Genomic DNA, 26,032 nt, shown 5'->3' on the forward strand with positions numbered 1-26,032 from the left:
CTGCCTCTGTTTCCCCCAAAGTCCGGCTGTTTCCCGGTGAGCTGGCAGCGGGAGGGAAGGGGCTCTGCAGGGCTGGCTGCTCTCCCAGCCCAGAGCGGGTGCAGGCAGCAGCTCCTTGTGACGGAGGGGCCAAAAATAGAAATTTCCCAGGAGCTGGGAGGAATAATACTTCTCCTGACACCCTGCAATAGCCTCGAGGCTGCCAGCGTGGTGATAAGCAGCTGTTCTCCTGTGCTCTGGAGCAAGCGTGGTTTATCTCTTCCTTGTTCCAGCCCTGCAGGAAAAACCCAGCGATTTTGCTGCTGTGGGACCCCCAGGTCTGTATTTGATTATTGCTCTCTTCCAGCAGCACCTGGAGATTTGACTGGAATTCCCAGCCCTGGCAGGGCTCTGGTCCCTGCTGCGCTCTTGGATTAAAAGCCAGGAGCGGGAGGTGCAGGGGAGCTCTATGGCTTTTAGGTGGGGTGAGCTGGCCGGGTCTGATTCCTGAATTAGCGGTGTTTTGGAGGCTGGGGAGGTCAGGGAGGTGAATGCCCATCCGGGCTGCTCCCTCCGGAGCTTTTCCGGGAGGAGGAAACGTTCTCAGCCGCCTGCGCAAACGAGAGGCCCCGAGGAGGAAACACATCAGGCTGGGGAAAATCCCGACCTGCTCCTGCAAAGCTCAGGGCTCCAAGAGAGGATTAAATCCCAGAGAAAACTCGGGTTCCCCCTTCCCTCTGCTGTCCTGCCCCCCAAATTCCTGTTTTCGGGTGAGGTGATGCCACTGCCCCGTGCAGGGCACGGTGATGCCACTTTTAGTGTGCAGAGTTTGGTGAGCAGGAGAAAACCTTCCTGAGACCCTTCAGAAAAGATCGATATTCAGTATTAAGCTGGTTTTAGGTGGTTTTAGCCAGCAGCTGCTGGGGGTGGCGTCTGACTTCAGCGGTCCCAGCCTCTTGCAGCAGCAGCACTGCCCAGGTTCAGCTGAGCTTTTCCCTCCATAAAACTCCTCAAATCCCCTCCTTTGCTTCCCGCCTTCCCTGGAGTAGGGGTGACACAAGCGGAGGCTTTTCCCATCTCCAGCCCCTCTCTGGGAAGCAGGGTAACATTACATCCAAAACAAATTACGTTGTGCATCCGAGCGAGGCTGCTCGGATGCGTTTTCCTTCCCTGACAATGGAGGCAGTGGGAATTCCAGCCCCATTAATTTCTCCTTTTTGCCTCCTGCGAGTTGCCAGTGCCTCTCCCCCGTGCCTGGTAAGTGCCTCATCTGCTGGCTCGGATGCTCTGCTGTGTCCCTGGGATCTTTTGTACAACCTCAGTGCTGAAAGGTCTCCCCAGCAGCCTGGGAATGCCGTGGGGAGGATGCTGGGGCTGCGGGATGCAGCAGGGATTACAGGGAGCTCCGGAAGGGCCAGCCCAATCCCGGCATCCCACAGCGTTTCCTTCTGGTTTGTGCCTTTGGAACCTTTTGGGGTTTCTGGTGCAGGATGAGGGGATAGGGCAGCTGCCAGGCCCCAAAGTGTTCCCAGCCTCTGGAGGAAGATCAGCCGTGCTGCCGGCTCTCGGAATGGGAAACTGCCACTCAGAGGACAATAAAGGTTATTAAATGTCAGGGAGAAATAAAGCTGCCTTCTTCCCACTTTTTTTCCTGTTTTCTCCCCTTGGCTGCACTGGTTTGCAGGAGCTTTGTGCTGCAGGGGGAGATGGGGACTGGGAGCAGCTGCCTCGGGGCACCCCAGCGGTTCTGGATTTGGGATGGGGTTACTCCTCGAGCATTTGGAGGTCCCAGCCAGGTCCAGGGCCCCCACGCCCAGCCTGACTCAAGGACAGATTAAATGGGTTCATTCCCTGGGCAGGCACAGCCTCACAGGGAATTACATCGGTCTGGGCTCACTCTTTGGGATGTGAGATGCATCCAGCCAGCTGCTAACCTGTCTCCAACCCTTTGCCAGGCACAGGGTGTCGGTGACAGCCGGGAGGCGGTGACAGAGGCCCTGCTGGCCTCTGCCACACCTCTGCTGCCAGCGCCGTGCCCTCGTGGAGCACCAACAGGTCTTTCCAGTCCCGCCGGAGCCTCCGGGAGCTGCCATCGGCGGGCGGCACCCGGGGACAGGGAAAAGCAGCGGGTGCATCCCTGCCTCACCTGGTTTGGCTTTCACTTTGTCCCTCGGAGCTTGCATTAATCATTGGACAGCGGTGACTGCTGGCGGAAGTGTCCCTGTCACGCCAGGCTGTGTCCGCCCGGGGCTGGGCACCCGGGCATCGCCGCTGCCGGACGCCTCTGCAAGGAGCAGCGCCGGGAGCCGCGGCCGGGGGCAGAAGGTAAAGGGGATTTTGGGGCTCCCCCGGGAGCAGGCTGGGCTGGAGGGGGGGTGGGTGCTGATGGCACCCGGCAAAGCTGCTGGGAGGAAATATCGGCCTGCAGCAGGGAGGCGCGGAATGGCAAAAGTCGGAAAATTCGCTGTAGTTCAGAAACTTATTGGTGTTTTTTTGGGTGGCGAGCAGGGCGAGCCCGAGGGTCGGGGATCAAAGTGTGGCTCCCATGAGATCCCAAATTGTGGCATCTCTGCTGGTCACTCTCAGGGGCTCACCCATGGCACTGCTGGGACAGTTCCATCCCCCGCATTGTCCCTCCCTGCCTGGCTCCCAGCTTGACAGGTGGCTGGAGTGACAATTGCTGCCTCCAAAGACGGTATTTGTAAATTCCTTGCTGGGCTGTTACCCGGCGTGTGGGGGAGCTTTACACAAACAGAGAGCCAGAAGTCACTGCTGGAGCTGGGAGGGAAATTAGATCGCACAAGGCACTTCCAGAGAGCACGGGGGGTCGGCCAGGGAAGCAGCTTGGGAGGCGAAAATCAGAGAATCATGGAACGGTTTGGGTTAGAAGGGACCTTAAAGATCATCTTGTTCCACCCCACAACTCACAGTGAGCTCGGTTTGGGTAGATTTGGTGTGTGTTTAAAAATAGTTGCTTAGGGGTGACTGGCACTGGGATCTCATCCCGTAGCATCCCATCCCAGCCTGCCCTATCCCATTCCATCCCATCTGATCGCACTGGAAGGAGCAAACCCCATCACAGAGGGCAGCAGGACTGTGAGCTGAAGTTGCCTTCCATGCCTGGAGTTAACTGAAACACCCTTATCCTCTTCTTGGTTATTTGCTCATGAATTTGGAAGATCTTTATGCAAACCAATTAGGGATGGGATTCCCTGGGGATGGAGTGATGGAAGTGCTGTGGTTGTTTTGTCCTCCCTGTCCCTTGCTGCTGACTAGGACGGTCGGTGCTGAATCCTCTGGGATTGCAGAGGTGATGTTGGGAAGGACAACCGGGAGAGCAGGGAGGTGACACCTCAGCGGGATGCTCAGGAGGGGGTGGGTGAGGTGGCCTGCTCAGGGATCCCATCTTTGTCAGGATTAGGGAATAAAAGCAGGAAAAGGGCATTGATCCCCTGCCATTGTCATGCCTTAACATTCACATTCCTGGGCTGGAGTGCCACCGTGCTGGTGACCTTTCCTTTGGAGCTGTGGCCACTGGGGTGTCCTGGGCATCCTCTGCCCTCATCCTGTACTTGTGTCCGAATGCTCTGCGGGCTGCAGGGCTCCCACCAGCTCCTCTCCCACGTGTGAGGACCACGCTCTTCCCGGGAAAGATGGTGCAGTTGGAGGTGATGCTTATCCCCGGCTTGTGACCAAGTGAGCCAGAGCAGGAGAGGGGACACGGGACATGAGAGCTGTGCTGGAGGTGTCACCAGCACCGCAGGTGTCACCAGCAGCTCATTTTGGGGACGCTGGTGGGGACACTGTGGGGTGGTCAGTGGTTGAGTTGTGGTGCCATGCCCCGTGAATCCCACTGTTTTGCCCGAGCTGAGGTGTATCCCGCCATCCCAAGGCTCCTGCTGCTGCACCCTGAGCTGCTGGCGAGGTCCCTGCCACCACCCCAGCCCCGTGGCACTGTGACAACAGAACCCGGAGCTGTCACTCGCCGCTGCAGCCTTTGCCCTCCCAGCAGCCCCACGGCTGCTCCTCGCCCTTCCCACTGCCTGGAATGGGCAGGAGGGAGGAAAACCAACCTCCTTCCTCCCAGCTCCACCACTGCTGGGGCTCCACGGGTGGTTTTCCATGCTCCAAGGGCTGGTTTGCCACGGGCTGAAGCCCTCTGGAGCTCTTCCCCAGGTCCACGTGGACTTGCAGGCAGCATTGGTGGGTACAAATCCCTGAGGATGTTCCTGTGCTGAGTTTGATGGATCCAAACAAGATCCAGGCTTATTTGGAGGGGAAGCAGAGGGAAAAGAGCCCCATTCCTGCTGCTCCAGCCTGTGCCAGCCTGGCCACCTGTGTCTTGCTTTATAAATAGGTTCGGCTTTCCTTTTAGGAAAGATAAAACGGGTTTCCTTTTCTGTGGCACGACTTTGCTGCAGATTCCAGGGAGACTGAGGGTAATTATAACACTTTCATCCTCCTGGCTGCCTGGCTGAGCTGCTCTGACACACGTGTGGTGGCAGATGTTTGCTAACCAAGAGGACCCCGGGAGGGTTTTTCCTCCCTGAAGGAATTAGTGCCACGGAGGCGTGAGGCTGTGACAGCCTCTGGCAAGCCCCGTGTTGCTCAGTGGAGTTGTGTCCTCCTAACGTGGGACCCATCTGTGGGATGGCCTCAGGGAGGGCAGAACATTCCCAACCCCGAGCTGTGGTAGGGAACGTGGCTCTGGCATCTTCTGTGGGAATAACACATCAAATTAACGTGGTTTGGGGCTTGTTTCCTAACCTGGATCCCAGCTGGGATTTATGGGGGAAGCTGGAGGTCACAGCAGGGTTTGTCTTCTCCAGCTCTTCCCCTGTGGCTGGATAAGGAGGAGAAAACTCTGTTTTAAACCAAGTAAATCCCAGCACAGGAGAGCTCCTGGCTGTGTCTGGATCTGCCACACTGGCACAGGGAGAGATTTTCCATGCCCAGACTGGTGACACAGGGGATGTGCCAGTGGGACATGGAGCTGGGAGTGCAGGTGTGTCCCTATCCCATAACACCTCAGTACATGAGGAGAAGGAAGCTCCGGTGCCTTCTGCATCAGAACTTCAACCAGGACGGAGGAAACACGAGGATTATCCCAACTGTTGAGCAAACAGGGGCGTTCAGTATGGGAGGGTCCAGCTTAACGCCATAAACAAGATTGGATTAGGAGGGATTTGCAGAGGGTCAGTCTGGAAGAGCAGCTTATTTAGGTTTTTAGCAGCTGTGTCACAACCATCCGTGGTGTGGCAACACTCCGTTGCGTTGTGCCGGTGTTGGGTGTTGGGTTTGAGGGCCCAGGGAGCTGCTGGGATCTCCTGGGCTGGGAGAGGGCTCTGGAGCACAGATCAGCACCAGGAACCCGGCATCTTCCTTGTCTTGGGAGGCTGAACCAAATCTTTCAGCCCATGAGATGGTGGAGGGTGAGTATCCTTTGGGGCTTGGGTGCTTTCCTGTTGGGGGTGTTTTTAAAGCCAATTAATTCATCCTTGTGCAAGTGACCTGGTGATGCTGAAGCCTCTTGTTGCCCCTGTCCCTCTCCAGGTGCTTTGGCTCTGGTGGCACAGCCCTGCCCACAGGAGCTGCCCCTCTTTTGGCCTGGGGTCAGCCTGGCCCTGCAGTGTTGCAGGACCTGGGCTTTGGGGTTTTTATCAGAGCTGTTATCTCGTTTCTTGCTCTGCTGTTGTTCCTTACAGCAGGATTTTGCATCGAGGGGGCAAGTGAAGGGGAAGCAGTGACACCTTCTCTGTGGTGAGCGGGGACAGGACCTGAGAGAATGGCATGGAGCTGGGCCAGGGGAGGTTTAGGGTGGAGAGCAGGGAAAGGTTCTTCCCCCGGAGGGTGCTGGGCACTGCCCAGGCTCCCCAGGGAATGGGCACGGCCCCGAGGCTGCCAGAGCTCCAGGAGCGTTTGGGCAGCGCTGCCAGGGATGCCCAGGGTGGGGTTGTTGGGGGGGTCTGTGCAGGGCCACACAAGGACTGGATGATCCTTGTAGGTCACTTCCAGCTCAGGACATTCTGTGATTCCGTGATCCATCTGCCATCAAACACCTGGCTCCTTCCTGGATCTGCCAGCTCCTGCCCTGGCCCTTGTGCCCGGCCCCGCTGCTCAGGGGTGCGAAACAAAAAATTACCCAATGCTTCAGCAACTTCCACCAAAGATTTGCTTCCCCTTGCAGCTGCCGAGTCGATGGGGATGTCACCCTGTGCTCAGCACCCACCCCGCTCCCAGCCTCCCTCCTGCTGCTGGGGACCCACCCCTGGCAGATGCAGCACTGCCGCTGCTGGAGCTGTGCCGGGATGGGATGGGAAAGGGAAAATAGGGCACTTCTCGTGTGTGACAGCCACAGCCGCCCCCGGAGCCTTTGTCTGCGGAATGGGAACGCGGGGAGGAACATCCCCATCACCGGCAGCTCTCCCTGTGCCAGCGCTGCAGCTGCGGCCCCGCTGCCAGGGCCTTCATGGGCGTCCCCGGGATGTGCCAAGGAGGGAGGAGGGCGGTGGGAGATGGTTGTGGGCTGGGCAGGGAGCTGGGAGAGGGGTCACTCTCCCAGGAGGGTGTTTTAGGGGGCACCACCATGGAGGGATTTCCACTTGGGAAGTCTTGGATGTCTCATATGGCTGCTGGAGAGTAAATAACCCAACCTGAGCCTTGGTCCTGCTCCTTGGCTGCTTCCAGCTGTGGAAGAGTTTTGGGATGGATGCTCTCCCATTCCCTGGTGAGCAGCCTGGGGCCTCTCCTTTCCTTGTTGAGGTGAAGAATTCCCGGGGAGAGCTTTGAGCTGAGGTGGAGGAGGCGAAAAACGTCATAAAACCATGGAATGGTTTGGGTTGGGAGGGACCTTAAAGCTCACCCAGTCCCACCCCCTACCATGGGCAGGGATGCCTTCCACTATCCCAGGTTGCTCCAAGCCCCATCCAGCCTGGCCTGGAACATTTCCATGTGCCAGGAACATGTGTACTCCCAGGATTTCCACCTCCCATGCTCCAAACCCTGGCTCAACTACAGAATAAACAGATAAAAACAAACAAATAAAGTCCAGGCATCCACGTGAAGACCCAACCAACAAGGACTGGCAGGGGGGAGGCGCTAAAACCCCTCCCGTGGTGTTGTATCAGAATCGGGGAGCCAGGAGGCGTTTTTTCCATGTCACTTGCAATTCCTGAAGCCTGGCTTAATTAGAATAATCACCCTGGGCAGACAGTCAATTAGTGCTGCTCCCGGGTTTCTGCTGAGCTCAAACGTTGTGTCACAGGCACGCTGTTCCCTCCGTGGGCTGATGATGATGATGATGGGTGTGCAGCATCCCTGGTGTGGGGATGGAGGGGGCAATGACCAATTTCCCACTAATTGGCACCACTTGAGCTCTCCTGACGAGGATGCTCCATGGCAGCAGTGACTCACCTCTCTCCCTCTCTCCTGCCTGGCTGCAGAGCACGGAAAAGCCACAAAATTGAGGCTTTTGACTCTTTTCCAAGGGTGCCCTTGAGCGGCAGCACCTGGGTTCGGCCGGGCTCTGCCAGGGATGCTGCAGTTCCCATCCCAGCAGTATTCCCCTGGAATCACACAGTTTGCTGCTCCTTGGCATCTCCAAAGGAGCCGGAGAATCCCCCTTTGGAGGCGATCCTGCCTAGTTTTGTTTAATATCCCAGATGTTGGGTTGCACAGGGGCTTGGACAAGCTGCTTTGGGCTGGAAAATCCCCCTTTTATGGGAACCTCACCTCGTTATGGTTAATATTTGGGATAGCTGCATGTGCAGGCAGTTAGGCTGATTTTGGGCTGCAGAACTCCTTGTTGATGGGGACCCCACCTCATTTTGGTTGGTATTTTAGGTATCTGCTTGTGTGGGGACTCAGGCTGGTTTGGGCTGGAGAACTCCCCTTTTGATAGGGAGCCTGCCTAATTTTTGTTAATATCCCTCATGTCAGGGTGCACAGGGACTTGGAGGGGCTGTTTTGGGCTGGAGAATCCCCCTTTGATGGGAACCCCACCTCATTTTGGTTGATATTTTGGATATCGGATCCAACACACGGCTTGGATATTTTGGCTTGGTTAATATTTTGGATATTTGCCCGTGCAGCTACTTAGGCTGGAGAACTCCCCTTGGATGGGGCTCCTGCCTAATTCTTCCTCCTATTCCCCATGCCAGGGCGCACAGGGGCTGTTTCTGAGGGGCGATGCCCGCCGTGGGAATCCCTCCCTGGCTGGAGAAGGGCCGGCGCGGCTCTCTCGGGAGCCATCGGCGCTCGGCCGGCCGTGACAAGCGTGCCCGGGTGGCACAAAGAGCTTTTCCGCGGCGCTTTCCCGGGAGCCGGCGCGGCCGCAGCCGGGCCGTGCGCGCAGCCGCGCGTGGGCACCGCCGGGGCTCCGCAGGGAGGGAGCGCAGCGTCCCCGCGCCGCCTCCGCCGCCCGCTCCCCGCCGTGCCGGCCCCGCCGGCCACCCCCGGGCCGGATGCTGCGGAGCCACCGGCGAGCCGAGGCGCTGCGAGGCTCCCGGCTGCAGGTAAAAAGCCGAGGGAGGCAGGGAAAGGAGGGAGGATGGGGATGCCGTGACCCCGCCTGGGGACAGGCCTGGGCTTTAATCCGTCCTCCGGGCCCATCTCACGCCGGCAGGTGACACCTCGCTTTTTTTTTTTTTTTTTTTTTTTTTTGCAGCTCTCTTGAAGCCCCGCACATCCAGGGGGATGCATCCATCCTCCCCGGGAAGGAGGGAGGGTCCCCGCGCTCCGTCAGCCTTTGCAGCTCCGGCTGCATCCCGAACCCCTCGGCAGGGGCTGGGAGCAGCATCTCCCGTGGGAATGGGGGGGCTGAGGGTGGTCTGGGCAGGGAAACCCCTCTCCCCCCCCCCCCCCCCCCGCGTGCTTTTTGGGGGGCTCATTTCCAAAATATGGCCCCCGGGAGGAATTTTTGCCAGGTAAAAATTGGAATTGCAGGATAGGTAGCCGCATTTCGGGGCTCCGTGGGGATGGGGCCGTGGCGGAGGGGGGTGTGTGAGAGCTGCGCCGCTGGGAAGTGTGAAAGGAGAAACCGCTGCTCGGCACAAAAGCCCGGCTTGCGCAGCTCAGGTCTATTCAAGAGGCATTTAATTCCCCTCGCAAGTCCAGGCGAATGGGGAGCTGCCATCTGGTGTCTGATGGCAGCGCGGGGAAAGGAAAGGGCTCTCTGGGAAGCGGCGCGCTCGCCGGGCTTCAGATTCCGTGGAAATGGCTCCGTTATTAGGGCTGGGTGATGGTTTTGTTCGTGCCCCGTGTGGGCTAAAGCCGGGCTTGAGAAGGGAAAGGGTCCTGGAAAGCAGCAGCGCCCCAACACTGGGGCCGGGACCCTCTAGACCAACACACACCACCTGCCAAAAATCCTCCCTCATCAGGCACTGGGATCCCGGTGCCGGCTCAGGATGAGCTGGGAGCTGACTCTGGCATGCACCGAGTGTGTGCGGTCTCTGCCCCACCTGGTATCCCCCTGGTATCCAGGGAATTATTTTAGGAAGTTGTGGAGCTGTGGGCAGTGCTGCGGCACGGCTGCGCCTTGGCCAGGGCACGCTTGAGCCTCCCTGATAAAGCCGGGAGCGTGTCCCGGCACCGGCAGCAGAGCGGATCTGCGGCGGCCACGGGCAAACCCAGCGAGGAGGAGTTTCGGCTCTCCAAAGTGCCAGGATGTGTTTAAACCCGGAGGTTCGTGTGTTTAAATTCAGCGGGGTGCTGGGGAGGGGGGTAGGCGCGGTACCTCTGGATTTAGGGTGCGTTTGGGGGATCTGGCACTCAACGGGTCTGCCCCGCGGAGCCGTGACCCTGCTGCCGGCGTGTTCTCTCCGGGGGAGGGACACGAGGGAACAAGACTGACCAGTTCCCAGGGAGGAAACAGGCTGTTCCCTCGCGGCACAGGGAGTTTTCCTTGGCAGGCGCTCAGCCGTGCCCGGGGTGCCCTTGCAGAGCCCTGCCGCGCTGGCTCCGCGCCCGCGGTGCCACGAGCTGGGGTCAGACCCGTGGGTGCAGTGCGGGTGGGTGGCTGCGTGGTGTCCCCGGGCAGTGCCAGCAGCAGGAGCAGGTGGCATTCCCGTGTCGGAGCCGTGCCAGGGCAATGCAAGCCCTGCACAGGGTGGATGGGACGAGGGTGGGCTGCCACGGAGGGCCGCAGCGTGGGAAGGTGCCAGCACCGAGCGGTGGCACTTTGCCAGTCCCTCAGCAGCGGTGATCCCCGTGCGTGTCCCCTGCATCGGGGCTGCCTCCTCCCCAGGGCATCAGGACGTGGGATGGCACAAGGCAGCAGCGCTCTGACCCCTTTCCCGCAGGCTGGGAAGGACGTGTCCGCTGGCACAGCGGGGAGAGAGAGGTGGGATGTGTTTACATCACCTGTGCTGCAGCACAGGGCACAAACCCTGCCCTGCCAGGGCCGGGTGCTGCCCACGTGAGCATCCCTCGCCCCCGCACAGCAGCGGGATGCAGGCAGCCCTTGGCATCCACAGCCCTTGGCACGGACGCAGCACCAGGGCTCTCTGCGGAGCTCCCGGCTGTGTCCAAAGGAGCAGAGTTGTCCCCTCTGGGCTGCCAAGCCCTGCAGGAGCATCAGTCGTGGCTTTTCCCCTTTTCCCGGAGCTGAGTGTTCCCAGGGGCTCTCAGAGCTCCTGCACGCCGGGTCTGAGTGCCAGGCTGCAGGGATGAGGCTATGAGGAGGCAGCCAGAGGTTTCTTTGCTTTAATTCCAGTTTTGGGTCATCCCTGGCAGCTCCCAGCTGGAGTGTCCATGCGGGATGCAGATGTGAGTGTGGCTTCGAGCACTGGGATGTCACCCACAGCCGGAGCTGATAACAGGGATTATCTCAGTGTGTCATCCAGCTCTGGGGACAGGCTGGGAGCAGCTCATTGGGACCCTGTGGTTGGAGGGAGAGGAGAGCCGGGCCACAGATTGGCCAAATCCTGCTCCCCACTGGGATTTCCATTGGGGCAAGCTGGGATTGGATCGCTCTTCCCAGGTGGGAATTGCTGAGGCCCTGCAGCAAACCTGACCCGACACACCTGGAAAAAGCCCAGAGAGGAAACTCCATGCAGGGCTTCGGGATGCTGGGAGACCCAGCCAGGAGTGCTGGATTCAAAGGCAGGTCACGGATGAAAGCTGCTTGCACATATATGTGCAGCTGTAGGTGAATCATTCACATCTACCCCAGCATTTCTTTTTGGTAAAAACAGGCACTTTCCAAAGTTTCAGGGCACCGTGGGTTTCCTGTGGAATTCCCACGTGTGGCTTCAGCACATTCATGGATGATGTTCCGAGGCTGGTGTCTCCACCGGTCTGGCTGAACTTCGTGGTTAAAGTCAGCCCAGGAACTGCTGAATTTCAGGATGATGCTGAAGCTCATGGTGTTGCATCAAGGCTCCCAAGCAGCCCCAAAGTCCCTTTTTATTCCAGAACCCTCATTTACTCTCAAACTTGACCCAGCCAGGAATGGGTCCCCTGGGCAGTGGTGGGATGTGCAGCTGTGCTGATGTCCATGAGTGGATGGTGCCAACTGTGGGACCTGAGGCTCTCAATTGGTATTTTGGCTAATCCTTCCCTGGATTTGTTCTGCTGCAGCAATGAGCAGGTTGTGGAGTGGGGACAGGGCTGGTTTTGCTGCTTGTTTTGGTTTTGAAGCTCTTCTGGGCTCCGTGCTGAGAACCCAACCCCTTCAGAGGTGCCCGGGCAGCCCAGCACCCCCAGAAGCGGCCAGCACTTTGGAACACCTTTGGTGGCCTTTGCTCAAGGGCAGGGCTTTACCATGAGCTGGTCAGTGAGGGGTTAAACCTTTTCCATCCCTCTGTGAGCCGGATGCATTCCCTGGGGCTGCTGAGCTGAACTCCAAGTCCTCTCTCCCAGAGGGTCGTGGGGCACCCTGTGCCAAGGCCTCCCCACCCTCAGGGGGAAGAATTCCTTCCCAATATCCCATCCATCCCTGCCCTCTGGCACTGGGAAGCCAACCCCTGTGTCCTGTCATTCCACGCCTTTACCCAAAATCTCTATCCAGCTCTCCTGGAGCTCCTTTAGGCACTGGAAGGGGCTCTGAGGCCTCCCCAGAGCCTTCTCTCCTTCAGTGCCAAAAGGGACTTTGCAGCTGCTGGGGGTGGATGGAGGGGTGGATGGAGGGGTGGATGGATGGAGGGATGGAGCACAGCGAGGTCCCTGCAGCAGGAGGGGTGGTTTGGGGGGGGTCAGGGACACGGAGCCAGGCTGCAGCTGGCTGCCTCCCCACGGGAACAGCGCCAGTCCCTGCTGTGCCGCAGCCTTGGGCTGCTCCTCTCCCAGGAGCCGATGCCTTGGCAGCTCCCTGAGTGCAGCAGTGTCCCTGCAGCTCCCTGGGACCAGCTTTAGGTGTGTGCCAGGGGGCTCTGTGAGGGAGGGTGGGACACCAGGCTGCCAGCGGAGGTGGCTGCATGACTTCTGCCACCTGAGGTGACTTTTCTTTCTGTCCCTGCTGTCTCTGGGGGACAGGGGCTTTTCCCAGCCAGGAGCTGAGCTGTCTGATGCTCAGGGAGTTGTGTTTCTCTCACTGTCCCTGCATCCAGCTGCCCCAAAGGGTCCCTGGAAGGGAGAGGAGGAGGGGGATGCTGCTGGAACAACGGCTGCTCCTGCAGCCCAGGGGTTGTTTTCCCACTGTGCTGTGCTTGGTGAAACATGTCAGGTTTGGTTTCAGTTTGAATTCCTGTTTGTCTGATGAACAGGACATCGGCCCTTTGGGGGATTTTTGCTCTGGGAGCGGTTGCCTGTGTCCTGGGATCAGTTCCCTGGAAGGCAGCGGGGCTGTGTCAATGTTGCTGTCGTGCTGCCCTGGGTTTGTCGCTGTCACCTGTGCTGCTGTCCCTGCTCCTGCGCCCTGTTCCTGGCTGCTGTAGCATGTACTGGGCTTCAGACACCATAATTCGCCACCTCCTGGAGCAGAAACACCCTCACAGAGGACATCAGTGACTCTGACGCAGCGGCAGCTTCAGGGTGGCCGTTTCTTTTCCCTCTTGCTGCACAGCAGCTGCTGCAACACTGTCCAGGACAGGCGTGTGCCGGAGCATCCCGGTCCATCCCTGTCCCTATGGTCTCTGTACCTCCTTTGCAGTCTGGGGTGGATGCCAAAACCCCTTAACTGCAGTCCAGAGCCCTGTGTCCTCATCCCATTCCAGTTTCTCTCGTGTCCAGCATCCCCTTTCCATTCCCAGCTAAGTCCATGTGTGTTAAACTCCGGGATGCTCCACCCCGGAGATGATCCCATTTCCAAACGGGGTCAGACAGGCCCGTGAGCAGAGACAGGGCAGGGACAGGAGGAGGTCAGGGCTGCCCTGGGGAACCACCAGTGTCCTGCCAGCTGCTGGCTCCCGCCAGCCCAGTTCTGCCCGTCAGGCCACGAGATGTCACATCCCAAATGTGACTTTTGGAGCTGAGGCTCCGGCTGTCCCTTTTCTGGGCTAAAGGATGGAAAACCCTCTTGAGTGGTGCCGAAAGCACGTGGGCATTCCATGGGATTGCTGACTCACGTGGCTGGTGGAGAGGAGCCAGCTCTGTCTGTCCCTCCACTGCTGACGGACATCCTGGGGACCTCGTGGGTGGTGGCCTTGCCCAAGGTCCGTGGTGGTGGTCCCCGAGGATCTGTCCTCATTCTTGTCCTCCCTGTGTCTTTCAGATGTCCTGTGGTAACCTGTCCCCCACCAGGAGGTCCTGCCTGCCTTAGCCAGCACCCTGCCAGCGATGGCCTCAACGCCCCAGTGAGGGGCAAAAGGACGAGGAGCGAGTGTCCCCAACACCGCCACATCCCCCAGGACAGCCATGGAGGCCCCTCTGGATGTGCCCGTGGGGAACCTCATTGACTTTGACACCGAAACACCCGCCTGTGACCCCTCAGAGCCCGCTCCTCCCGCTGCTCCCAGTGACAACGGGCACCTGGGGGACACGGGGGACGTGGCCGCAGAGGAGAGCGATGCCACCGAGTCAGCAGACAGCGAGAATGACATGGGGGACTCTCCCCGGCACTGGGGTGGCTACCGCCGCTCCTCCTCCAACGAGTCCTTCTCCTCCAGCCAGAGCACGGAGTCGGCACGGGACGAGGCCACAGCCGAGCGCCGGGAGTTCATGCGGAGTTACGTGGAGAAGATCTTCACCGGGGGGTGAGTGAGCGGGGCTGGTGACACCGGGGACATCCCGCTGGATGGGACGGGATGGGATCTGGCTGCTTTCCCGCTCTGGGAGCAGCAGTTTGTGTCCTTCCCCGAGCTCGGCTGCTGCCCCACGGTGTTGGTGCTGAGGGGGATGTGGCTTTTGCCTTGCACCCCTCTCCTGGCCACGGCCCAGCTCATCTTCCACCCCCAGCTTTCCTCCCTGCTTCTCTCTCCCCATTCCCGTGCCAGGGCTCACCGTGCCGGGAGTCCCCATCTCCTCTCCCTGCTGATGCTCGTGGAAATGCCGGTGGCTCGCACGTGCCCAGGGACCCTGTGGCAGCCTCTGGCTGTGCCCCCAACCCTGCATCGCCCAGATCCCGGCGCTGTGGTCTCCATAACTCCGTGGCTCAGCGTGTCAGGCTGGATGGAGCAAATGGAGCGTGAGGAGCAGCAACAGGGCTTGTTTTCGCTCTGGGGCTCGGCGCCTGTCTCCAGAGCTCAGTTTCTGCTCGTGCTGGCCTTGGCTCTTCCCTTCTCCCTCTGCCTTTGGTTTCCCTCCTGCCAGGGAGGAAGAAAAGAGCAGCACAAGGCGAGGGATGACAAAATGGATGCTACTCTCCTCCTCTTCCTCTGCCTTCCTCCCCGGGATGCTGATGCCAAGAGGGATGTTGGGGGTTGCAGGTCACATCCTTGGTCTTAATGATGTTTTTTTAATTTTTCCCTATTTTAGGGAGGATTTGGACCAGGAGGAGAAGGCCAGGTTTGGGGAGCTCTGCAGCAGCGAGAATGGGAAGGGCAGGGAGTGGTTCGCGAGATATGTGAGCGCCCAGGTAAGGGGAGTGGTGGGGAAGCAGCAGGAATCCTGCACGGGGTTTGGAACAGCCTCAGGCCAGGGGGATTTATTTATATCCCAAAGAAGTATTTTTGGAAGGCAGGAACTCAAGGAAAGAGAGGAACCACAGCAGAGGGAGACACAGCAGCGAATAAATGCATTTTGAGCAGTTAAACACACCCTTGGTGCAGCACGGCAGAGAATTCACTGGTTTTATTTAAAATTAAATCCCACCAGCGCTCAGACACATCCTATTCCCTAAAAACACAACCCAGACAGGCACAATGCTATCTCTGAGGGGGAGACCCAGCCTTGAGTGCTCTTTTGCCCCCTGCCCTTGGTGGGTGGTCCCGGGGTGGGCTGGGGCTGTTCCTGCTGCTCTGCTGAGCCCTGGGCTCTGTCCCCGCAGCGCTGCAACTCCAAGTGCGTCTCGGAGCAGACCTTCTACCGCCTGATGCAGTCCTTTGCCCTCGTGCTCTTTGAGTAAGTCCTGGGGGCACTCTGGGGCTTTGTGGCAACCCCCAAAAGCCCCTGAGGGCAGGGCCGTGAGGTTGTGCTTGGGTTGGGGTGTCCTCACTGTGTCCTCCCTCCGTGTCAGGTGTCACCAGATGGACGATTTCAGCCCTGCCAAGAACCTCATGACCATGTGTTTCACCTATTACTATATAGGTAAGGGAACCTGCACCCCTGTGGAGGCTTTGCTGGTGCTGGGGCCGGTTTGAAACGTATCCTGTGCATGGGAAGGGGGTTGGAGGGGTGCCCCAGGTGGAAAAGAGCCCCCATGTCCCAGAATCCATGCCAACCTGGCACAGCCCCTCGCTGGGGTGGTGATGCTGCTTTGTCCTTGCTTCCAGCCAGGAATATTTGTACGTGACAACCCCCAGATGATCCCAGACCCTGGGGGGGTGGGATGTGAACACCCCAGCCCAGAAGCACCTTGGTTTAGTGCTTGCTGTGTGGTGGCTGCTCCTCCACGTGGGGCTGGATTGGGAGGGGGGAGGATAAAAATAAAAGCCTACAGGAGTTGGGATGGGAACTTGGGTGTCTCCACCTCCTGGTGGTGCCCTGTGGAGCTGGGTGCAGGTCTCCAGGAGCCGGCAGCACTCAGGGCCGTGGGGCTCACTGAGCTCCTGGCACATTTTCCCCAGGGAAACCTCACGCCCTGCCCTTGGAGGCCAAGGAGAAGCCCACGGGCAGCATTGACTCGTACCTGAAGTCAGCCAACACCTGGCTGGCTGAGAAGAAGGACATCGCAGAGAGGCTGCTGAAAAACACCTCGGCCAAGACAGAGAACGTCAAGGGCTTCTTTGGGGGCCTGGAGACCAAACTGAAGGGTCCTGCCACCAAAAAGAGCGAGTGGGTGGCACTCCCTTGGGTGGGCAGGGGGGCTGGGCACCCTTGTCATGGCCAAGCCAGAAGCCTCCCGGGTGTAGGGCCACCATGGGTTTGCCACTGTCACCTGTGCTGCTGTCCCTGCTCTTGTCCCACCCTGTGCCCTCTCATGGCCACGGGAGGTGGTCTCTAGCCTGGTCCCATGCTTTAGTCACTGTCACCTCATGGTCTGGGAGTCCTGTTTCCCTTGGCCATGGAGTTTTGTGGTTCCCAGCTCGTGATCTTCTGCGTCATCTCTGTGCTGGGCCCAATGGGGGGGACATCACTGTCTCTGTCACCTTTCTGGCCCTGGGGACAGTGGCATGCGAGCAGAGGATCCTTCAAATGAAGTTCCCTTTGCCAGGGGGCCATGGGCTGTCGGGGGGACAGGATTTTGGGAGCTGACACTGATTTCTTGTGCCACAGCGAAGGTGAGGACAAACCAAAGGAGAAGCTGAAGAAGACGGGTGAGTGCAGCCAGCGCTGGTGAAACATGCACGGTCAGGGCATCCCTGGGGAAGGAGAGAGGGTTGGAAATTCTGGAATTCCTTGGGGCTGGGTTTGAAATTCCAATCACAACTCTCCTCCTGCGAGGATCTCATCCTCAGTGTCACAGGCTGCAGAGGTTTGGGCACCCACTGCCTCCGAGCTTTGGAGGTGCACCAGTCTCCCCCAGTGCCTGTGTGTGCTCCCAGACCAGTGGTCCAGTCCCTTCAGGATCCTCCTGGGACATCCCTGCCTTCCTCAGGGCTGATCCCTGCCCTCCAAGGGCACTCAGGGCTCCTCTTGCCGTTGCTGGGGATGTGTTGAGAACGTGCTTGGTTTGCAAACCATCCCGGCTGCTCAGCCACCAGACTGGGAGAGGGCACAGAATCCGTGTGAGGCTGGGGAGGTGGGAGTGCCCCAGGCCTTGGCACATGACTCGGTGTCCCCACAGTGTCCCTGCAGAGCCCAGAGGAGGAGAAGAAAGGGGAGAAGATCTACCTGTACATGCACCTCAAGCAGCAGCCGATCTGGTAAAGCCCCGGGGCGAGCTGGCTCCAGCCCGGGGAGGGGTTTGTCCTCCTGGCCACGTGTGCCCAGATGTCCACAAGTGCCCCTAACAGGCACGTCCCCTGTGTTTGCAGCCACCAAAGAGCTGGTCCAGAAATGCCCCAAATCTGCCAGGCTTGTTTGGCCCATCCTGACCCTTGGGAAGACTCAGGGACAGGCTGGGTGAGATTGTAGGATCCTGGAATGGTTTGGGTTGGAAGGGACCCTAAAGCTCATCCCATCCCACCCCTGCCATGTGCAGGGACACCTCCCACTATCCCAGGTTGCTCCAAGCCCCATCCAGCCTGGCTTTGGACACTTGCAGGGATCCAGGGGCAGCCACAGCTGCTCTGGGCACCCTGTGCCAGGGCCTGCCCACCCTAATCATGAAATCCCAATTGGCCATTCCCAACATCTCCCTCCCTGCAGGCACAACCTCCGGTTCTGGAACGCCGCCTTCTTCGATGCCGTGCACTGCGAGCGCAGGAAGAGGTCCCCCACCACCAGGTAGGGCACGTCCCCGTGGGCAAAGGAGACTCCGTGTCCCCTCCAGCCACCCCAGGGTGCTCCTCCCAACAGCCCCGAGCTTGACCGACCCTGGGGAAATGCTCTGCTTTCCATCCCTGACTGGAAACCTGCTGGGAGCACTGGGAAGTGGGGTGGGGGCAGTGAGATCCACGGCCTGGTTGGGATTTGGGAGCATCAAGGTTTTCCTGTGCATTTTGCAGCATTTTTGGAGGAACCAAGCGCCAGAGGAACCAATGCCCAGGAATCCCAGCCAGGGATTTCTCAGGCTGTTGGTGCTGAGTTTGCCAGCAGGTCTGGGAGGGGCTCAGTGCAGCTGTCAGGGAGGTACAGTGGATGGGGGGGATGTCCCAGCTGTCCCCAGGAGGGACAACCTGCAGCCAGCAAGGACAAAAGCTGGGGATGGTGGCACTGCCAGCACCGAAAATTGGGATAAACCTGCCAGGGAAGGGGCTGCTCGTGTCGGGGACTGGCATGGGGCACATGGGATGCAGAAGTGGGTGAGACACTCGCCAAGCTTGTGCCCATCTCTTGCTCCACCCGGAGCAGCCGGGAGGGCTCCAGCCATTCCCTCCTCTCCTGAGGCAGTTTCTCACTCCCAGCCGGCCCTTCCCGCTGTCTGTGCAGTGCCCTGGGGCTCTGAGCTCTCCGAGCCGCCCCCTTTTGGGAGCGCTGACAGCACTTTTGAGCAGCCAGCTCCCCCCGTGTCCTCCCCAAATCCCGAGCTAAGCCGCAGCAGCCCTGGCTCGCGCCCTGGGATGCTGTGCCAGGTTCAGCTCACGGATCAATCCCTATTTTCCCTTTTATTGCTTTCCCTTTTTTCTCCCAAGCCAGCACGGGAAGAGCCCATTGAGCAGCAATGTAACCAGAACTGCATTTGCCTTGATTAAGCCCCAAATTAGCAGCAGCAAATGCCTCACAAGGACAGACGCCACCGGCAGCTGCTCCCTGCTCCCAGTGCCTTTCCCAATTAATCTGATGGCTGAGTCTGCCTCGGCTGCAGGAGCAAGCCTGACTAACAAAGGAGCTTTGGGAACTGCAGCCCGGAGTCTCTCGAGCATCTCGGGGGTGTTGGAAGGTGGTGGTGACCCCCCCGAGTCCTCTGGAGAGGATGAGAATCCTCAGAGTGAGCTGGGATGCCGCGTGCTGGGCTGACTGAAATCCCTGGAGGGAGGAGCTGGTTGGTGAGGGCTGGTTTGGAATTCCCAGTCGGTGCGTGGCCGTGGCAGATGTCCGGAGGGTCCGTGGGGATGGGGCTGTGGCCATCTCTGTGATGGGGTCACCAGGACATCTCTGGGGTGGCCGGGCCTCGTTCTCCCGGGGCTGCAGCGAGACCTGGGGAGGTTTTTTCCCCTCTGGGTGGGGAGGGCAGGGGAGGGGGGGAAGGAATCAGAACTAAACTCCTCTTTTTCTCTCTCTTTCCTCTCTCTCTGCCTCTAACAACCTTCTTCCGTCTCTTCTTCTCTCCGTTCCCCTCCATCCCTCTGTCTTGCATGATCTTTTCACGCACCACTTTTGTCTGCCCCGTTTCTGCCGCCGCTCCAGAGGGAACACTGGGGAGGAAGAGGAGAAGAGGTGTGTCTGTCCCTGTACTTCCTTAGTGTCCCCAGGCTGACGCTCACTTCAGGTCCAGATCCTGCCCTGGGGAGGGGGGGGGATGTGTTTTGGGGGGCTCTGAAAGGCCCTTTCTCCACGGAGGAGGAACAGCTGATGGAGGTTTGAGCATGAGCATCGCCCTTCCAAAGGGCCAGAGGGGTTTGCATTGGCTCCTCTTTCATGTGGTTTTTAAAACGGAGCCTGAATGGTTTCAAGCTGTGATGTTTTGCTGGGAACATCCCTCTGGGCAGGTCCTGGGCATAAACTGAGTTTCTTTGTGTAGAAAGCATCCCCCTCTCCTGTCCTTCCCGCTTGCTCCTGGCTTCTGCTGCCACTTAGAGGTGCTGGGGATCCTTTGCCAGCTGGAAAAGCTGGCCCTTTTCCATTTTCTAATGTGTTTTTTTCTGCTGCCATCCCTTAACAAAATTAAAAACACAAATGGGGGGCTGCATGTCCCGATTGGGAGCATGTCCTTGGGGCCACGAGCTGGCACTGGGACAGGGGACAGTCCTTGCTCTCTTGGAGTGTGGGATCTGGGAGCAAATCCCTCCAGGTGATGGCTTTAGCAAGAGGCTGAGGGTTCTTGGAAGCCTGGCAGTGAATGTTCCATGTGGCTGAGGAGTGTCCTGGCAAAGGGATGGTGTAAATGGTGCTGAGGAAAACGCTGCTGCTGGAAGAGGAGAGAGTTGGTGAAGAGTTCTCAGCACTTCCAGGCACAACAAGGCTTCCCTGGATACCCCAAAACACAGCCCCACAGCCCAGGGGGTTCCTCACCCTGTGCCTGTCCCACTGGGCCAGTGTGAAGATCAAAGGCTTTGAGTGGAGCCACATGTGGGTTTTCTCCCTTCCCAGGCGTGTTACTCTGCAGTAATAAGCCAGAAACACAGCCAAAATTGGTTTTTTTGGGGCACTTTGATAATGTTTTTTCTCCTGTCTTCCTCCCTTCAAAGCATAAAAAGGCAGGAAAAAAAGAATTACAAACATGCTTCTTCTGTAAATGAGCCGGTGGGGTCTGTGAAGTTTTGCTTCCAGATTTCAAAGATCCTTCATTGGATTCTTGCCCTCTCCTTTCAGTCTCTCCATTTGGGTGTGGGTTTTATTTGCTATCCTGGGCTTTATCTGGGAGAAATTACACCTTCTTTGCTTTAAAAGAAAAACCCCTGAAACATATTGTGTACATTTCCAGAGCCCTATAAACAACGAGCTGGTGGCTGGAGGCTCGGCTCAGCAGCTTTGCACATTTGGGTTGGGGTGATTTAATGGGGACTGGCTCCCTTTGTGGGGTCAGCCTGGCTGAGCACCCATCCTCTTCCAGTTCCAGCCACGCTGGGGCTGAGCCAACCTCGCCGAGTTTAGGGTGAGACACCCTCTATCCCAATTTCCCCCCGGCACAGCTCCCCCCCTCCTGCTTGGCATTCCGGCGAGCTACGAGTGTCTATTCTTCTCCCGGTGTTCTCCTCTTCCTTCTCCTCCATTTTTCTTCTGCCTATCCCTGTTTTTCCTTGCTTCTCCTCCTCTTATCCTTGGCTGTGACCTCACCTGATTCTCGGGAAGGGGCCGGCTTCACTGTGGAGCTGTAGTTTCCCTGGCGTGCATGCACTGAGCCCTGCTGCCACCACCCCAAGTGACATCCCTGTGGCACAGGCTTTATTCCCGGGATGGGGGCTCTGCCACTGCCTAGAGCTGGTTGCAAACACCCAGAGCTTGAACCCCTCCGTCCCTTAAGGCGATGCTGCAGTTGCAGGAGGCCGGAGCGGAGCCGTGGCATCTTCAGGGCACTGCTGGGATGAGGGGCTGTGGGGAGGGGTGTGGGAGCTCCCGCCCTGGCAGAGGGGGAGGTAGGTTTGGGGAGCACCTTGGTCGGGATTCGGGGAGTTGGAGCCTTGCTGCAGGTGAGGGACAGGTGCCTGGTGTCCCCCTGTCACCCTCCCAGGCTGGGGGGCTTCAGCAGAGCCCTGCTGGGATGGCCATCCCCTGCTTTCCTCCTCATGCCCGCGATGGCACCGAAGGTGAGCTCTGTGCTGGAGGGATTGATGCTATTTTTAGCTCTTAATCAGGGCCTTTGCAGGCAAAGCCAAGGCTGAATGAGGTTTTTCGTGGAGCATCTCTTGCTTTGCTCCAGGGCAAGAGCTCTGCAGATGGATCCATGTTGTGAGCTCATCCCACACCCAGCACCACACCCAGGGGCTCTCGGTGCCTTCCTGTCCTCCAGCAGCGTGGCCCAGGGCAGGAAGAAGCAGACAGGGGGTGCTGGGGTGACCGTGGTGACAGAGTGGTGCCAGACTGGCTCGTTCCTTGCAGGGAGAAATGGTGCCACATGACGCAGGAGGAGCGCGACGACAGCCTGCGCTTCAACGAGAACATCACCTTCGGGCAGCTGGGGTGAGCAGGGCACCACGGGGTGGTGCCAGCTGCTGAGGGGGGACCTCCCGCTCTTCCCTCACTGGGGACATCCCTTATGGTGCAGAGGATGTCTGGTGCTTCTCCCTGGGACCTGCTCCTGCCCCTTCTATTGAATATCCTGGTGCCGAAGGGACCAGGCTGAGCATCATCCCAGTGCCTGGGACAGGGGGCTGTGGAGAAGGGGAGGACGGTGGGGGGAAGAAGGGGCAGCTTGGCCATTCTCTCACCCAGAGCATCTCTGTCCTCCCTCAGCACCTTCATCCACAACATGCTGGCGTTTGGCCTCAACAAGAAGCTCTGTAGCGACTTCCTGAAGAAGCAGGCGACCATCGGCAACTTGGATGAGGGTAGGGAAGAGCCCGGGGGATGTGCAGCCCCTTCCCGGGGTTCCTGGAGGGATGGAACGTGGTTGGGACGGTTCAGCAGCCTCTCAGAGCCCTTTTCTCTCCCCTTCCCAGAGCAATACAAGCTGCTCAGTGACCACATCGAGCAGATGGCCACAGAGTAGCCACCTGGCCGGGACGAGGCAGCGGAGGGACAGCGGCCGGACAGGTGGGGAGGGGAGAGGAAGCCACCTCCGGGGCTACCTGTGACTGAAGCTGGGCTACCTACAACACAAACCACACACACGAGCTGCAATAAAACCTGCATGATCGTCCACCAACCTCTAGAGCTGCCCCAGGGCAGCCTGTAGGCATAGGAGCCAAACAGCCCCCGCCCTCGCCAGACCCTCCCGCCTCTATTGTCGGAGTAGACAATCCCAAAAGCGATTTTTGTTGGTTCAAACGCAAACCAGAACACAAGGGAAAAGCAGGAAGAGCGTGGCTGTGCAGCCCCCGGGTGCTGTGTCATGAAACGCTGGTGAGATCTCTGGTGGTAAATCCAGAGGTATCCAAGGCTGCCTTTCCCTGCTGGCGGCCCCTCGCTGATGCTGGAGCTGCACAGGGATGCAGGAGGTGATGGCAGGGACCACAGCCAGGAGCACCCAGTCACCTGTCAGTCAGGCTGTGTGGCGTCTCCAGGGATGTCACCACTGCCTGGGGACCTGGGCAGGGTGGGGCCTTGCTGGGGGCAGAGGTGGGGCTGGCAAATTGCTGCTGATGTGCAGCTCCCTGGGAGCTGGAGGGAAATCCTCCTTTGGGAAACCTTTACTGTGCTGCCTGTGTGGGTTTGCACCTCTGGGCAAAGAGACAACAGTTTGCTCCTTCTCGTCAGCCTGGATGAGTAGGAAAAAAGCCATGGCCTGGGGCGGGATTGCGGGAGAAGAGGCAGAGGAGCTCTGCTGGGCTTGGGAGGGGACGGATGGTAAAACGCCTCATCCCTCTCCCTGCTGCCCTGTCAGTGCGGGATGCTGCCGGATTGTGACATTTCCCAAAGCCTCCTGGTATCCCGCGGCAGTAGATTAATTGTCCTCCTTCCCCGGGCTGCCCCTCTCTGCCCTCTCCTGTGCCAGCTCTTCGCTCCAGCTGCTCATCCATCAAACCTGAAATAGCCCTGTCTAAAGGACATCTCCTGTTCTGCTCCAGGGGTGGCAGCTCCCACCGTGCAGCAGAGCTGTTTTATCCCTTGGACCTTGGCACGGTGTTTGCAGAGAGGCTGGGGACGTGGGGACATCACTGCTCCCCTCTGCAAGGAGCAGCCCACAGCGTCAGAAACCCCCAGCCCTGCACAGCCAAGGCTCCAACAGCCTCACCCCAAAAACATCATCCTGACACACAAGTCCGGGTTTCAATCAATCTTTTTTTCCCTGTGCTGCCAGCTGTATCCCATAGGAAATAGCATAAATGGATATTTTTCCCATGTAGCTCTTGGCTTCTGGTGTCATTTCCAAGCATCAAAGTGATGCTTTTACCTAAGCTGGGCTTCCCTTGCTGCTGGGGATGGGATCCATGCTGGGTTTTGTAGAAAGGATGGATCCAGCACCAATTTTTCCTTGGTCATTCCCAAACCTGGGCAGAGTTACTGGAAAAGGGTTTTTGTTGGGTTGAGGGGGTGATGTTGGTCCCTCATCGCAGTAAAGACCCTCCTGATGGACAAAATGTGCTGGACCATGAGCAGCTCAGCATCCTGGAGCATCCCATCCCCATGGCATTCCCTGGTATCTGTCTCCACTCAGGTCTTTCCCAAATCCTCATTCATTTCTTTATTTTTACTTTTTTTTCCCCAACATGGAAAGGAAAGTTCAGTGCTGAAGTATATATATTATTTGCATGTGTATTTTTCTATAAAAACAATTAAAATCCAATAAAAAATAGCTATAAACCCTCCTAGACCAGAACTGTGTGAAGATGGGATGAGAGAGAGAGAGAGATTGGAATAAATTATCTTAAAAACAAATATTTTTGCTCAGTTGTTGTTGTGTGTTTTAAGCAGCTGGATTTTCTCCATGCTGCCTGTTCGACCTCAGTGTTCCCTGGTGCCTCCATCAGCTTCTCCCTTCTGATAATGTGTTTTTTAATAGAGAAAAATTGTTGCACCTTTTACAGAGCTGTTCTCATTTGCCCTGGAGCTAGAGAGGCACATGAAGGAGATTTCATTTTTATTTTCTTTTCCCCTGTGCTCTCCCTTTCTGCCAGTGGCCGCTGAGCTGACGGCGGAGCTGGGATCCTGCTCTGGCCTCGGGACATTTGGTTTCAGTGTATTTAAAAATCAATTACTCGGTATTATCTTATTGAGGAAAAGATGTTCCCTTAGGTTAAGGGGCTGGGAATGTCATATTCCACCCAGGATTCAGAGTCCTGCTCCCCTCAGGTCTCTGTGTGGCCAAGCTGAGCCTGTTCCTTGCCCTGCAGGGCTGGTTTCTCTCTTGGTAGCCCAGCAGGAGGGTTCTGTGGCCACATTTCTCTTGGGAAGGAGCTTTCCCTGCTCCTTGTTTTTATTTAATTACCCCCCGCTGCAGGAGGGAAACCCCCAGCCCCAAAGCTCAGATGTTTTCCCTGGTGTTTCCCCTGGGTGTGGACTGCTCAGCTATGGAAAACAAGGAGCCTGGGATCACTTCTGCTCCCTCCACCTGCTGAATTCCTTATCACCTGGCTGTGTCTGATAAGTCTGTGTGTATAAGAAAGGAGGGTTTATTCCTGAGGTGTTTGCCCAGCTCCAGGTGCCCTTTGCACTGGGTGCCCCTGGCACCTCCCTGTTCCTGGTTTTGCTGGCTGGGTGCTTAGAATTGTTTTGGGAGGATATAGGGGAAGCTTAATCCCAACCTGGGATGGAGTGAGATCCATGGCCAGTTACGCTGGAGCTGGGAGATCTCCTGAGCTCCAGGAAGTGCCAAGGAACAGCATCCCTGTCCTGCTCATCGGGTGGTGATTGCTGAGCCAATTTAGTCATTACCAGATTAAAAAGTGGTGTCACCACACCCAGGAGGGTCATTGGTGGAGCTGAACCCACCCTTGGTTTAAATCCCTGCAGGTGGGTTAGGCCAGGTGTGGGAATGCAGGAGGAGCCCCTGGAGCAGGTACTGGCTGTCCTGGGCACAGCTTTTCCCCTTTTCCCCCTTCCCTGCCGGGTATTAATTACACCATGCAGCAGCTTTAGGAAAGCTGATCCAGCTCTGGGATGATTCCACCCATCCATTAAATCCAGGGTCAGCCTGGTGGCTGCTCCAGCACTGCTCCTTCAAGCCTGAGCACAGCGAGCAGCTCCCAGCCCCGCTGCCTCCCTCGGGAGGGATCAAAGGACGGCTGCTTGCCCGGCTCCGGGGGTTTTATTGCGTCTCTATTAAAGCTGTTAAAAATCTTTCCATTGTAGCAGTGTCTGGGAGTGATAAGTATTCATAACAGAGGGGATTCAAGATGGGTTTGGTTGTAAAAACACCTCTAAGCTGGCTGGATTTATGGCTGTTAAATCATCCCTCCTCTCATCTGTCACAGCCTTTTCAGATGTTCATCGCTGAACAACAGCGAAGTTGGGGCCATAATTTGTGCCGCTGAGTGCAGAGCAGGAGGAGGGGAGTCCTCTCCATCAGTAACTGCCTCACGATTTATGGAGACTTCTCTCAATCTTTTTTTTCCCCGAGTAGGAGAGGCTTTGCCTCACTTTCTGCTGTTGCCAGCTTGCTCAGCCAGCTGGAGCCAAGGAAGTCCAGGTGGATTTAGAGCCCTGCTGGAAGGTTTGACAGCAGCTTTCAGGGAATTTGGGGCTGGCCCTTGCCCGCAGCAGGATCTGCAATGCG

General features: G+C 58.0%; 1 protein-coding gene across 7 annotated transcripts; it reads left to right on the forward strand.

The window, feature by feature from the left end:
* The first annotated feature begins 202 nt into the window (after positions 1 to 202).
* Positions 203 to 24,195, forward strand: KIAA0513 (KIAA0513 ortholog). Of its 7 annotated transcripts, XM_039558446.1 has the most exons (14): positions 203 to 317; positions 1,935 to 2,304; positions 13,628 to 14,108; positions 14,830 to 14,929; positions 15,341 to 15,414; positions 15,530 to 15,600; positions 16,080 to 16,287; positions 16,729 to 16,769; positions 17,240 to 17,318; positions 17,764 to 17,841; positions 19,405 to 19,434; positions 21,757 to 21,837; positions 22,111 to 22,205; positions 22,317 to 24,195. In XM_039558446.1, exons 3-14 carry the CDS (start codon positions 13,771 to 13,773, stop codon positions 22,364 to 22,366), a joined length of 1,245 nt encoding a protein of 414 aa, XP_039414380.1. In that variant the 5' UTR covers positions 203 to 317; positions 1,935 to 2,304; positions 13,628 to 13,770; the 3' UTR covers positions 22,367 to 24,195. The 7 variants fall into 7 exon arrangements, with proteins under 7 accessions (XP_039414380.1, XP_010401820.1, XP_019143888.1 ...); XM_010403518.4 differs by lacking the exon at positions 1,935 to 2,304; XM_019288343.3 differs by lacking the exons at positions 203 to 317; positions 1,935 to 2,304 and adding an exon at positions 5,211 to 5,411.
* The last annotated feature ends 1,837 nt before the right edge of the window (positions 24,196 to 26,032 follow it).

Source organism: Corvus cornix, chromosome 11 (assembly GCF_000738735.6).
Source record: "Corvus cornix cornix isolate S_Up_H32 chromosome 11, ASM73873v5, whole genome shotgun sequence".
Classification (NCBI taxonomy): Eukaryota; Metazoa; Chordata; class Aves; order Passeriformes; family Corvidae; genus Corvus; species Corvus cornix.